Here is a 14,619-nt window from a genome sequence, read left to right on the forward strand (position 1 = left end):
CACAGAAAAAGTTAAGCAATCACTCCAGTTTTGCCTTTAAAAATAATTTCTGCATGTATTGTGGTCATTTCTCTAGTATAGTGTCTGTTGGATTTCAAAAGAAACAAACCTCAGGAATGACAACATGTGAAAGACCGACGGCATGACAAGACACATGAAAGTTGTGAAGAAATCTGGCTTATTCCATCAAATATTCATCTTTGAACCGATCCTAAAATACATTTTAAGCATTAGTGATGTTTGGTTTAAACATGAATATGAACTTATTTTCTTTGCAGTATTGAAGATCTGCAAAAATGTCATATTTTATTGTTATTTTGATCAGTTTGTCGCCTTTCAATTTATTCAAATAAATTAAAATAACAAAACAACATTTTCATTGGGATTTGGGAGAAATGTTTACAAAAGGATAATTTTACTTAAACATGTACGTAACTGAAAATAGTAAATTCATAAAAACTGAAAATAATTCTGGAGTGCTCTCTTAATTCTTTCCGCGGCTTAGTTTGTTTTAACTCCATATCATTGACCATAAGCTTTTCAGCGGGTCTGAGTTCACAACAGTCAATCAATCTCACCGTTCATGCAGCCAATGGGAAGCCCAATACTTGGACACAAAATGTCTGGTCATTTCTCATCACTATCTGTCGTCAATGTCCACATATTGCATGTGTGTCTACACAGCCAATTCTCGATTCCCCAGCCTGCAGAAAACGCTCTAGTCATCCATTGTTACTCCGTGTGGCACATTGTTTTTATGTGTCTGTGATTCTCACCTAGGGATTTGACATCAGGTCCACTCCCTCATCCCTCTCTTGTGTACTCTGTGTGTAACAAATACCTGCATTACCACGATAGAGCTCTTTAAGAAGTGTTATCAAGAGAAGAGAGAAAAAAACAGGCTTTATTTTTCAGCCCCCACCAGATAAGAAATCACTCATGACAGGACAAGGGGAAGAGAAGAGCAATAAAAAGCAGAACACGTGGAGGAAGACGGCAGGTACTTCAAGTGCTGTCAAAACCATAGAGTCTATCTGTTCTGCTCTATAGCCTGCACATCACAGCGCTGTAGAGAGCCTATGGTTTTGATTTCGCTTAAAAGGACCCATTTAGGTCTTTAAGAATCATGCACTTCATCATTTTGCATAGTACTAATAAGATTCATGAATTGGACTGAATGCTTAAAGGATGAAACGGCTCTAAAAAGTGGAGAAAGTGCACTTCCATAAATTTTCTTTAGTATGTGCCATTAATTCTCTTTAGTTAGCATGTGCCTTCACCTCAGCGCTCTTGATTATAAGACAAGATGACGCAGTAGCTTAGCAGCATTTATTTCTCCTTATGTCCTTTGTTTCTGCTCAACTTAACTCTTCAAAAAGTTCTTTTATTTATTTTACAGTTGATCTATGTGTAGTTAATTCAGTTTGATTCATCACTCTTTTAAATAATGTACCCTTCCTGTTCACACTTTCCACATCAAGTTAAACTGTTTTTAAACAAGATGAGGATGACGGGAAGATGATGGGTATGAAAATGCTTAAGGCGTCTTTGGTGATGAGGCCAGACAGGGTCGTAACTCTTGCCTGTTTCCCAGTCTTGTTTTTGGCTCAGGCGGCTGACAGGTGTCATCAGCAGAAAGCTAGAGCAGTTTCCTGGTCCTCGAAACAGCCAGCACCTGCCATGTGAGGTTTTGTTCTGTAGTCTTAATGCATGTGGTCATCAGACCATATCAGACATGAGAAGATCGGGAAAAAACTCATTTTCAGATTGCAAACATACACACAGAACCAATGAAGACCCTTGATATTGTTATAACGGATAAATGTGGAATTAAGATATGCTAATGCTGGTCTTATGATTTGTAGGGCAGCATCTTATATATAAAGCCTTCGGATAAAGCGCATCTTTATTCCCACCCATAGTCTTCATGCTTCGGTGACCTAAGTCCTTGAAGTGCTTTGATTGCACTGAGTAATATTTATTTGAGTGTGTGAAGCTGAGCTACTCTGTCAAGCGTGCATGTGTTTGCAGCTGTAGTATGTACTTATGTATAAAGAGGAAAAATAAGGTCGGTGTTGGTCAGAAAAGCTGTAATCTTGCATCCCGTCAGCTTTTTTTTTTTGCACCTTCGCATTTTATCTCACTGTACAGCCGTACGCTTTACAAATGTTTTTTATAAACCGTGTCATAGAACAATTCTTCTTTCTTTAGCATCCTTAATCTCTCTCTGTCCTCTCTCTCGCCGTTGCTTGATTCTTCCGTACCCGCTTTTGTATATTATGGTCGATCTTGCTCCAGTAATTGCCTCTATTCAGTGACTTCTTTTATTCCGTAGATGGCTTTGAAATTATTGTAGGGTTAGGAGGAGAGCGGCATCATGGGATTGATGCAGGGATATGATTCACTCACCAGGCCAGTGCTGGAACAGTGAAGGAAATGAGAGTTTGGAGATGAAGCTACAACATAGCCCCAGGTTTTCTTCATGCCAAAATGATCATTTCAGCCCTCGAATCATTTATCTCCATAAGACACACTGGAATAAAAGTTGATACCCTCGAACTGTAATTTCCTTTTTAGATCTATGACCATACATAGATGAAAGGCATGCCTGAAATAGCATGTGGTATGCACGGTGACGTGACTCTTTTGCGTAATCAGATAATTTTTTCTAGTAAATACATAACATTCTTTTGGCACATTCTGAGAACACAGACAATATATTCAAGTTGGAGCAATATATTGTGCTGAAATAACTTCAATTTTAAATTCAATTGAACAAGTAAAATTACTTTTTTCAGTGTAAATGGAGAAAATAACAATGACAATTTGAAATTATGTAATTTATTATTTAGTTAATAATTATTGATTTACTTTTTGTAATTAGTTACTGTAATGAGTAACTCAGTATCATAATGTGTATCATAAAGTAATGTTCCTTTATATAGACGGTTTTATTGGAAAGTTATTATATAACAATTTATTTTCTATTCAATTTATATTAATAGATATTTTCATTCATATTTTATATTAAATTAAATAATTTAATTATTATTGATTCCTCATTGAAATCTACCGGAAGTTACGTTTTTTGGCCACATAACGTTTGTTTATGTTGTTGCTGCTGAAACCATCAATCTGGGTAGTTGACAGACTAATGTGCAATTTGTCCTATGGTGTGACAGCAAAATTGTTGAAAGAAAAAACAATGAAGATTAATCTCTCTTGTGCTATTTTTTATGATAAGTGTAATATAAAAAGTTTGCTTTAAAATGTTTACTGTCACACTATAGGACACACTTATTAGTCAACTACCCATGTTTTTTTATATTCAAATTGAATTTGAATAGAGTTTTTAAAACAAAGATCCTGCTGCTTGTTTTTGACAATAGAAATTGCTGCTTAATATGAATGAATGTATTTCAGCGGCCTAATGTAAGAGCTTGCTTTTTGATTTCTCCAATTTGCCGGTGGAGATCAGTAATGTGCAGTATGATTGTGAATGACTCTGGTTTCATGCGTGGAGAAATTGATTTTCAGGTATTAAATCTTAATCAGAGCAGTAGAGAGGAAACCATGAATAAATAAAATGCTGGAGGCTTACTGTGGCTGCAGTCAGTGACCTTTCCATTTATCTACGGTGTGCCAAGGTCTCCCCATTCTGTTCTCTAGCCCTCTCGATTCGACTTTTTCCACGTCGCCTCGAATCTCCCTCCATAAAGCTCTGCTAACGTTTTAGAATGTAATTTGTATTCTCTGAACGTCCTCTCGCTCTCATACGCGCATGCTGATGTGTCTTTTTGCATGAGAAATCTGCATTGGGGGCTGCAGCGAGTAATGCAGGGCTTCGGTGACAGCAGTAACAGATTCAATTTCACAGCTCTAATGGCACCGCTTTGATAATGAGCCGCTTTGAGGATTGCGCTGGTGATAGTTTACTTGTTTTGGATGTGTGTGAAATCCAGAGAGGCAGTCTAACTCTTATCATTGAGCTGTGATCAGAGGGTCTGTGTTACATGAAATGACATTACAGGAGACCAGAGAAAACGCTTATTTGTTCATAAATCATATGTCTTTATGAATGATACTGTATGCCAGGATACGGTGAGGCGGCGAGGCCTGAGGGGTGACTTACTGGTTTCGTGTCCACTCAATTTAGGCTCTTATTAAATTGGCTTTGTCTTACGAAGTCAAATAGATTAGGCACAGTTAGTGCGAGAGCCAGCGCATTTGATGTTCAGACGTCACCAGGCCTGAATGGTGTGTCTGCATACTGGTTAGAGTTTAGTGACTATTGCAGATGCGAGCGTGTTGGACCACTTAACATTAGTTGCAAGTCACTAAATGTACTCCGTACTTTTAATAAAATACAATGAAAGGAGGATTATTAAAACAATTGTTAAGGACAATTAAAATCCAACAATTAAAATCAGTTTTACAGTTTGTTAAATGCCATTATTTATTTTTTGTTTATATATATATATATATATATATATATATAAAATAGTTGTTGTTGTTTTATTGTAATAATAATAATAATATTATCCATAATTAATTAATTAATAATTAATTATTATTGTTGTTTATATACTATTATTGGTGTTGTTCATAATAAAAATAATAACACACTGTAATGAAAAAATTATAATGGCATATTTCAGACAGTAAAAATCATACAGTTTATGATATTAATTGTTGCATTTTTATTCTTTATTTTTTAAATTATTATTATAATTTTTATTACTTTTCTTTCAGGAAAATTACACAATCACACACATCTGGGTTCTAAACATTATAGTCCTCTATTTGGTAACAAGGTTGCAAAAATGGCTGCCCTCATATATAATGAATAGAATATAAAACGTTTAGTTTGACCATCTGAGACGGTTAAGCACCATTTGTTGAAAAGGAAAAACATGACATCATTTCACCATTGCCTTATTGCCCTAATAATAGAAAGTGCTTCTGTAATTCTGACTTGGATACGTGACATCAGTGCATTACTAAGAACATTTACTCCATTCTTTACAGCATATTACTATTTTCACTGTGACTTGAGGCGAAAAGAAGGACAGACATGCATAAATTCACGATGCCCATTTTGCAGTGCGGTCTTGTAAACTGATTTGCATAATCAGGGCGAGGTGTGAATTTAAACAGCGTTGGGTTTTAGCACTTCGCCTGCATTGTGGTTCACGTCCCCGCCTGCCCACTCTAAATAGTCAATCTGTCTTCATGGCACCCAGTCAGAGAGATCTCCCTCTTAGTGGAGGAGGAGAGCCCCTCGCCTTCGCATACCCTGATACTGTGGGGTCTGCGCAGGGTCAGAAGTTCAATGGTTTGCGTTTTTTGTCAATTGAAAGCTCAATATTCTGCAAGACATTTTTTGACATTCGTCATACTTTTAAGATACTAAACATCCACCTGCTGCAGGGTCACCATACTGTGCTAGATAAAAGAACCATTGTTCTCTTCAATACTGTTCAATACTTCACCCAAAATAGAACATTCTGGTGTGATTTTAATGACCCTCTTCTACCAAAAATCTATATTGGCGCCTGTGGTGCAAGTGGCATGTCAGTGACATCAAATGTTATTTGTTCCAGTGACCAAAGGTCATCTGGTTGGGAACTGCTGTTTTGGTCATGTCAGTATTTTCAATTTCGGGTGAAGTTTAATTTATCATTCTGTTTTTTAAACAAAAATTATTCTATTTCTCCTCCCGCTTTCCTTGACACCCTTTTGTTTTCCCCAATGTCTTCCTTCTTTACCCCTCTTATTTACAATGCTTTTATCCTCACCAACATTTCTCTCATTCACAACTTCTGCAAACCTTCCCTACATGGTCATTTTCCTCTCCAATCTCCTCCTCACCCTACTGCCGGCGCAGGTCTCTTTCTGGACGGATCGTGGGTGGAGTGTGGTGGTTTTTCACCCTTATCATCATCTCCTCCTACACGGCCAACCTGGCTGCTTTCCTCACGGTGGAGAGGATGGTGTCACCCATTGAGAGCGCTGAGGATCTGGCCAAGCAGACAGACATAGCGTATGGTACTCTAGACTCGGGCTCCACCAAAGAGTTCTTTAGGGTGAGTGGGCGATGCTAATGGAATAGTGGGAGGGAGGAAGTCTGCTGGAAGGAGGCTGTTTAAAATGTTCATTTATACATTTGGACATATATTGGACAAAACGTGTTTCCCTGAAAAAAAAAAATTAATGAATAAACATCTATGTAAAAAATAAAATATCTTGACGGTGTGCATTCACTGGCAAATGCATTTTTATTGCAATTTCAGTTCACCATAATTTCAATGTATTTCTTAAGTGCTTTTAACAATTTATTTTTTTTAGCATTTTTGCCAAAATAATTTTGGGCTGTCAAACAACATTTTACATAACATATGTCTGTGTACTATGTATATTAATTTGTATTTACAAACACATGCATTTACTGTACATTTATGAAATATTTAGATTTTTTGTATTTATTTATATTTAATAAATAATTTAAATTGTACATAAATGTTTACTATTTTTTACATTTTGTTTAATATATACATGTTTGTGTATGTTTTTATGAATACAAAATTAATATGCACAGACACATAATGTAAAAAACTTTAGATATAGATATTAGTAACAGAAGTAGAGATGATGATGTACATTGACGAAACCTGTCTTAGTTTGTAATTTAATGCTCATTTGACAAAATGTAAACCTTTGATGAAGATCAATATGCTTCACTTTTTTACTTCAAAAGTAAATAAAAAATTAGGGGAACTCTAGGATAGAAAATGCTGTCAACACTCAAAAAAATCATATGAGATACCAAAATCCAATTGGAATGATCTTTAATAACAAAACTGTAATTCTAACAAACTGGCTTTGCACACTTCACTAGAATTCTCTATCCCAACTTTCAGAGGTCAAAGATCGCCGTTTACGAGAAAATGTGGAGCTACATGAAGTCAGCCGAGCCCACGGTGTTCACCAAGACCACAGCGGAGGGTGTGGCGCGGGTCCGAAAGTCCAAAGGGAAGTACGCCTTCCTGCTGGAGTCCACTATGAACGAGTACACGGAACAGCGCAAGCCCTGCGACACCATGAAAGTCGGAGGCAACCTAGACTCCAAAGGCTATGGGGTGGCCACGCCCAAGGGCTCACAGTTAAGGTGGGTGGAGTAGTATAACAATATCTCATGTGTTGTTATGGTATTCCACCTTCCCTGGCGTGCCTATTTCCATTTCTTTTTACAGTCTGCTGGTCTTGTATACGTACTGCTATGTGTTTTTTTTCTTCATTTGAATTTTTTATGTAGCTTCAAGCAGGTAAATGGAACCTGATGCATGACTGCTGATGCAGATGAATTTTGGAAATTAAAAATGGATGATGATTGTGAATTTTGACGATCAAAAAGCAAGCCTGTGGAAACTCTGCCTAGTCTGACACATCCTTATTTTCATATTCTAAGGGAAGACGCCATAAATCTACCATTCCCTGGACAAAAAAAAGTTTAGTTTTGAATACAGAGAAATATTCTTCAGATGATGAGCTCCCAAGATCTGACATTTTGTTATAGAGTTACCATTGGTCTGTCTGACTCTTCCCTGATCCAATGGCATAACAGCTGTTATGATGTCAAAGCAGTGTAGAGGATTCACATGGTTTCAGATGTACAGCACTGTCTTCTTTTAATGCTCTTCTTTCTCTTCTCCTCCTCAGCTCAGATGTCTACATTATTTCCCTCTCACTTTTTTCTTCCTGTGGCCTGTGTGTTTGTCAATGTTGCAGGATAAATTTGCATTCAGGATAAACCTCTCTTAAATCAATTCTTATATTTTAGCCTACAAATTACCTAGATTATAGGGTTATCTTATAAGCAGGATCCAAAATTATATCATTTAGAGTAAATGTAGCATACATAAATATTTCCTACCAGACAAATGGTTTCCTTTTTTTGTACTAAAATAACATTTTGTAACCATGACAACAGACTCATTTTGCTGTTTTGCTTGCATATTTGTGACAAACAGCAGATTCTCTAATCAAGATATATTGTGACTTTGTTTTGGTGGCTTAAAGGGTTAATTCACCCAAAGATGGAACACAAAAGAAGATATTTTGAAGGATGTTGGTAACCAAAAAGAAAAAATGCTGGTCCCCTTGACTTCGATTTTATGGCCATAAAAACAAGTCAATGGAGAACAAAGGTTTCTGTTAAGCACATTCTAAAAAATATCTTCTTTTGTGTTTTGGGGTGAACTAAACTTTAATGTGAACAGTATTCAGGATGATGTTAATATTTTCATTTGCTGGGCTAAAAATAATCTTATGTCTAGTAAAGAAAACAACTTATGTTAAGTTAACCATTAGTAAACTTTTATACAGTAGTGTCTAAAAGTGGTGTCCTCCTCAGGAAAAATGAAACTACCAAAATACGGTGTACCGTACAATTAAATGATTTGGCAAAAAGGAAAAGCACAGCATACCAAGGAATATAGGTTTTATTCTAAAAAAGTTAGAATGCATAGAAAAACAAAAATCGCACAGAAAATAAACCAAATGTTGACTATAATTTTCAATATCAATAATTGTTGATCCTTTCTTGTGGTCATGTTTTACATATATAGTCATTATCTCGACCTATGTGTTTATAAAATGAGCACATTAATCATTTGCAAGACTCCTGAAGAGCCTCCTTAGGGCTTCACATTATATATAAACAACCAATTGCAACATGCACACCAAATTAACAACGCATTTATAATTCAATATTTTAATAAAGAGCGAAGATATCAATTCTCCGAAGTTGGACTTCACTTTTGGCCACTGCTTGACCGTTTGTATCGATTTAAATCACTTGAAATCCAACCAGACAGCTGTTTTATTTACTTTCCAGTCCTAATTTTTATTCCCCTTTGGCCAGTGTACATTTTGAATCCTGCCTATAAGCTTTCTCGTGTATAAAATTACAAATGGCTGCCTGATGTTTAAAAGCAGAACTGCGTTGCCAGCTCCCTTCCGCTTAGCTAAGGGTGGAAGTGCAGGGGTCTGGGGAATAGGATCAAACTCATTCAGCACTTTCACAAGCTTAAACCCTCCACGCTCATTTAAACTGTCTGTAAGCAGCATATAGGCAAGTAACAGGCATTCAATATCGTGAGGTCCCTCTGCGCATCTCCCAGCAATATTGAGTGCATAGTAAAGCGTTAGATGACGGGAAATAAGGGAAGGTGGGGGGGCTCTAAAGCGAGAGGAGATATTGATTTTTCCATTCCTCCTCCATCTGGAGGTGTGTAGCACGAGTTGAACCAAATACAGCTGGTGTGAATTGACATTAAAAGAACGGGTAAAGAGAGGTTTATCCTCGGCGGCTCTGTGTATTTAAGTCTTTGGTAAAGAAAAGTGGGGCCGGTGACTAATATCTTTAGGCCTTTCCACCCATTTCTGTCTTTATTTACCCTGATTGGATTCTGCTCAGCGATGACAAACTGCTGATACTGACAAACTATGTTTTATCGTTTCAAGAAGTGCCGTTAACCTGGCAGTTTTAAAACTGAATGAGCAAGGCCTGTTGGACAAATTGAAAAACAAGTGGTGGTACGACAAAGGAGAATGTGGCAGCGGAGGAGGTGGTGAGAAGGTTAGCCACTATGACAACCAACGCGGGTAAACTGTTTCCTCTGTAACGGGGGCATCTGCCGGGGCGCCGCCACAAGCCTGACCTTCATTCTGACCTTATTTAGCCTGAAGAGAGAAAGAGAGAGAGAGGAATACAATTACTGTCAAAGCACAAATATTCGCTGTGAATACCGGGCAAATATGCCCTCTTTAATTTATAGCGTTTATAGTTTTTTTGTAGAGCTTTTATTTTATTATTTTATTTAAGTGTTTTATTTAATAATTTTTTATGTAATTGTTTCAATTTATAATTTAAATAATGAGGAATACTCTATGCATGCATTCTCTTTTAAAGGCATGATGCATAAACGACACAAACCAAGGTATTTCAAAAAAAAAGATTGCTGTCGTTTTTCCAAATGTTAGAGGGATGAAGTACAGTTGATGCTCGTGGTACATGCCAATAATTGCGGTTTAACAGTAATCGCTTCCGTTGTTGTTAGCGAAACAGGCCGCGGCAGTATGTGCCCGTTACCAAAAGTGATCTAGCAGGGTCCCATCAACCCCATGTCCAAGGCTCCCTCTTAGGGCCCTAAACATTCGCATAAAGGGAGCGCAGAGACATGCATCACGATGGGACCTTCGGCTCGGTCACTTTGCCAGTGCAACTGCTGTGTCAGCTGTTATGAGTGAATAACATAAAATAACATGTCCTATGATGTTATTTATGTTATTTGTGTTACATTCCTCTGCGCGGTTGAAGAACCCCCGTAAACCTTGCCGTTTTGAAACTGAGTGAATCAGGCATCTTAGACAAGCTGAAAAACAAATGGTGGTACGATAAGGGCGAGTGTGGACCCAAGGACTCGGGAAGTAAGGTCAGTCTCCACAAGTCTGGGACCATCACTGTTGTCTTAATGCTCAGGCAGGCATGGTGTCAGGCTGTGTCAGGAGGTCAAAAGATAGAGCATGCTTATCTGTAGGAAGAAAGAGAGAGTTTTTCCACTCTAGGTTTAAGCATGACCTGCTTTTTCTTCATTAAATGTCTTGTTTAGAAATCTTTGTGATCATTAGTAGTTGTACAACGTTATATCTATTACCTCAGAGGAATGGAAGTGACTGGGCTTGAAGGTTTTCCAAGTTTACCTAGCCAAGCGTACGCAGTTGATTTTGTGCATGACAAACCAAGCGGCCTGACTTTTGTGGATCCCTCAGAGAGCTAGAAAAGATGTGGAGATAAGTGAGAAAAACAGTGAGAAGTTAAATCCTGCGTCTGATCTCTTTAGGAGAACTTGCATGTGTGTAATTACACGCACTATGATAGCAGCAATCCATTTGAGAGTTTATTTTAATAAATAAAGCATCTCCAGTAATTATGAAGTAATTGTCACCCTTAAATTGCTGTCAAAGCACCGATGCCTGTCTAGTAAAAAATAAAGTTGTCACAAAAATATCCAAAAGGTCAGGGAGATGAAATTTGCAGATTAGCCTCAAAGCCAAGGTTCATTAACATTAATCTTGTGTGTAAAATATGTATGTGTGTGTGTGTGGTGGTAGTGACTAGATTTGTAGAATAGCAAGTGCTTTGTCGAATGCGTGCGTGTTTGTTTGTGTCACATGCCGTTTCCACTCCCGCCTCGGTAACTTACAGGCTCTCTCTTTCTTTACTTCCGCATCCAGGACAAGAGCTCACAGGCCCTAAGCCTCAGTAATGTGGCTGGGGTTTTCTACATTCTGGTCGGCGGCCTGGGTCTGGCCATGCTGGTGGCCCTCATCGAGTTCTGCTACAAGTCCCGAAACGAGGCCAAGAGAATGAAGGTGGAACAGTCTGAACATCGCCCTTCTTCCTCTCCTCTCCCCAGCCCCGCCCCCATCCCCAGTCCCCACCCCTCACCTGGGCCCAGTCCCACCCACAGCACTCAGAGTTTAGCCACATATAGAGAGGGTTACAACGTCTACGCCACTGAAGGAGTAGAGATGTAGGAGGTCAGATGTACGTAGGTGCCCTGGAGTAGTAAGTGGAGCTCCTCTTGTTTTCACCGCAGTAGCTTGCCGTGTTGAGCCCGTGGTAAAGCTTCTTGTGCTTGTGACGTCCTTGTTCTGTCTCCTCGACATGTACTCCAAGTGGAGACTTGCATTCACATATCTGTGCATGCTGAAGACTGAATTACACCTGTTGGTAACCTCTCATCTCTCTCAAGCGATGTTCACCCACAAATCAATAAGCGTTAGAAAGACTCATTTTGATCATAATTTTCTTGAAAATCCCATAGTTATGAATTTTGCAGTAAAGAAATGAGGACTAAGCCAAATGCTTCATTTTTCATAATCTGTTGTTTTTTATATGTGCTTGCTAATAATGTGCATTCAGTCGTATAATGTTTTTATGAGGAATTTTTAAATTTGTTCATCTGACTAATATTTTCTTTCATCCATCCTCTCTCCAAATGCAGCTCACCTTCACCGAAGCCATGCGGAACAAGGCACGCCTGTCTATTACAGGGAGCGTGGGTGAGAATGGGCGCGTCCTGACCCCGGACTGCCCGAAGGCCGTCCATTCTGGCCCCTCCCTGCGACAGACCTCCGGACTGGCTCTGGTGTCGTCTGACTTGCCGTGAAAACCAAAAACTTTCAAGTGCCTTAAACTCCACAAAAAACGCTTACGGACATCAGAAAACAAACCCAACAGCAATGACGCCAACACGCTGAGCAATCGTGCTGACAAGGAAAAATCACAGATTTCAAAGAAAGGAACCGGGGAGCTTCACACGCTGCCGTCCCTGGAGTGCCACCACAGGATATATAAAGGACGGTTTTACCACAGACAGTGAGACTTGTGCGTTTTTGTAATTTACATTCAAAGGACTTGCGCTCAGAACTGCCGCCTTTCTCGGTGAAGCAGACGAATGGAAAGACAGGATTCACAACAACCAAACTTTTTTGGCAAAAGATGAGCAAATCTGCTTGTTCTAAAACTCTGCCATAAACCTTGCTGAACCGGAACACTGGTCAAAATTAACTAACTCAACATCTATAGCTAAAACAGGCATTTATTTGCTTGAGAGGGTATTATTAACACGGATAATAACAGTGATATACTGCGTAAAACTTAAACTGTGAAGAAGAGTTCATATATATTCTATAAAGTCATACCTTAATAAATTATTTACATGTTTTGTAAATAGAAGACTGTACATCTCGCTTGCTTTTTAAAAAAAATGTAAATAATAGATTCTGTAGTGGACAGAGTGTAAGTCACTTTTTAAACCATCTTTAGAAAATGATTCATCGCAATAACGGTTAGACAACGCTAAAGAAACATTAAAACAAAAAGATTTGATATATGTAGATGTAAACTTCTATGGTTTTAATAACATGGGCATGTTATCAGTGCCAGTGACCTTTGCGCTCATGATTTTCGGGAATGTGGCACACCGCTCTTTCCCAAGCCATGTCCTGCATAATCACTGTGCAGTTGTAGATCATGGTACCCTCTAGACGGTTCTATTTGATTTTTCACAGAAACAGATTTTATTTTTGATTTATGTGATATTGAAAATATTGAAGAATAGCATAATGAAAATATTTAAATATTTGTCCACTCATTTTAGAGCAAACATGTTTTAGATAAAGAAGATCAATTGAGCCGTCAGGTTCAAACTCATCGGAGAGTTTTCTTTAAACTGTGCAATTATAAGTACAACAAAGGGTGAAAAAAGTGTATAGAAATGAACACAGACCACCTATGAAGACACTGTTTGTATCGTGAGAGCCATGGTCAGAGCTCAGCTCAGGCCTTTTCTGAAAAACACTGTGTAACCTCATTCAGGCCTTTAGCTTGTTCTCCGGAAACTGTAGCAATGGAGCGACCTCCAGTCAGAGGACTGAATCTGTCCACACGGACGTAAATAAATGGACAATCTCGAAGCATCAGGACACCATAGCGGAATGCTGATCGGTCTTTCTCTGTTTACTGCCCAATTTTGTTAAACTCGCATTTTACCTGATAAAGTGCAATTTATGGTCTCTCTTGTTCTTATTACCCCTTGTCTTGATGAATACACACATTCTCACAATTTGTCTCACTCTCTGCCTTGTGCTTTCTCTGGACAATAAAAGTATATATGGAGATACACACTGCATATTTAAGATCGGTCTGTTTGGAGAGTGGCATTAGTTTTTTCATAGTCTCAAATGCTGTGATCAAAGTGGTGTCCTTAATGGGATAAAGTTATAAAATTGTAAATATTTATTTTGATCATTTTTTAGTAAAATATTAATGGCCACAATATTGCACCTGTGTCTTTATTTGGATAATTCTGCATTGTGTCGAGTGAATGTACTGTACATACAGTAATACATCCCAAGTTAAAAACATGGGAATCTAATCTAACCAGTGTGAAGAATCCTATTCAACATTTTCTGATGAATAAAATGAATCGCACAAGCTTCCACTCAGTAGCCATACTTTATATGGCAAGGACAAGAAAATAAGATCCACTGTGATGGGGGCGTTCTGACATGGGGTAAACTCATTCTTTTTAGACCAAAGTACTTAATGACAGTAATTGTGCCTTAGAGAGATTAAGGGGCCATTATAGGTAGTATGCAGCAATATCTATGAGAGAACATTCATTACAAGTTCAGTGCATGCGACTGTGATGGTGAATTGCAAAAATAGACGTTCATTCACTTAAAAACTTTGAAAATTAGGGATACTTCACCCCAAAATGTTAATTTGTCATCATTTACTCACCTTCAAGTTGTTTCATGTTCTGACGAACAAAAAGATATTTAAAAGACTGCTTATAACCAGACAGACCCCCCCATGAACTACCTTTCTATATTCATAAAAATATCTTCTTTTGTGTCCAACAGAACAAAAAAAGCTAAAAAATTTGTAAATGAAAATGAGGGGCAATATCTGGGTGAAGTATCCCTTTCGTTTTCTGAATTGTGCAACTTCTGCCTAAAGTGTTCCTGTGTCTAGAGCAGATTGTG

At 38.1% G+C, this 14,619-nt stretch overlaps 1 protein-coding gene across 1 annotated transcript in view; it reads left to right on the forward strand.

Moving 5' to 3' along the window:
• The window catches only part of gria4b (glutamate receptor, ionotropic, AMPA 4b), a 75,510-nt gene extending 61,605 nt beyond the window's left edge, over positions 1–13,905 (forward strand). The window contains exons 12-16 of the mRNA XM_079485788.1: positions 5,888–6,086; positions 6,921–7,168; positions 9,526–9,640; positions 11,299–11,436; positions 12,072–13,905. Of these exons, the coding sequence (XP_079341914.1) occupies positions 5,888–6,086; positions 6,921–7,168; positions 9,526–9,640; positions 11,299–11,436; positions 12,072–12,236 (865 nt within the window). The 3' untranslated portion in view covers positions 12,237–13,905. The remainder of the gene's footprint in view (positions 1–5,887; positions 6,087–6,920; positions 7,169–9,525; positions 9,641–11,298; positions 11,437–12,071) is intronic.
• The last annotated feature ends 714 nt before the right edge of the window (positions 13,906–14,619 follow it).

Source organism: Barbatula barbatula (assembly GCF_947034865.1).
Source record: "Barbatula barbatula genome assembly, chromosome: 22".
In the NCBI taxonomy this organism is placed as follows: domain Eukaryota; kingdom Metazoa; phylum Chordata; class Actinopteri; order Cypriniformes; family Nemacheilidae; genus Barbatula; species Barbatula barbatula.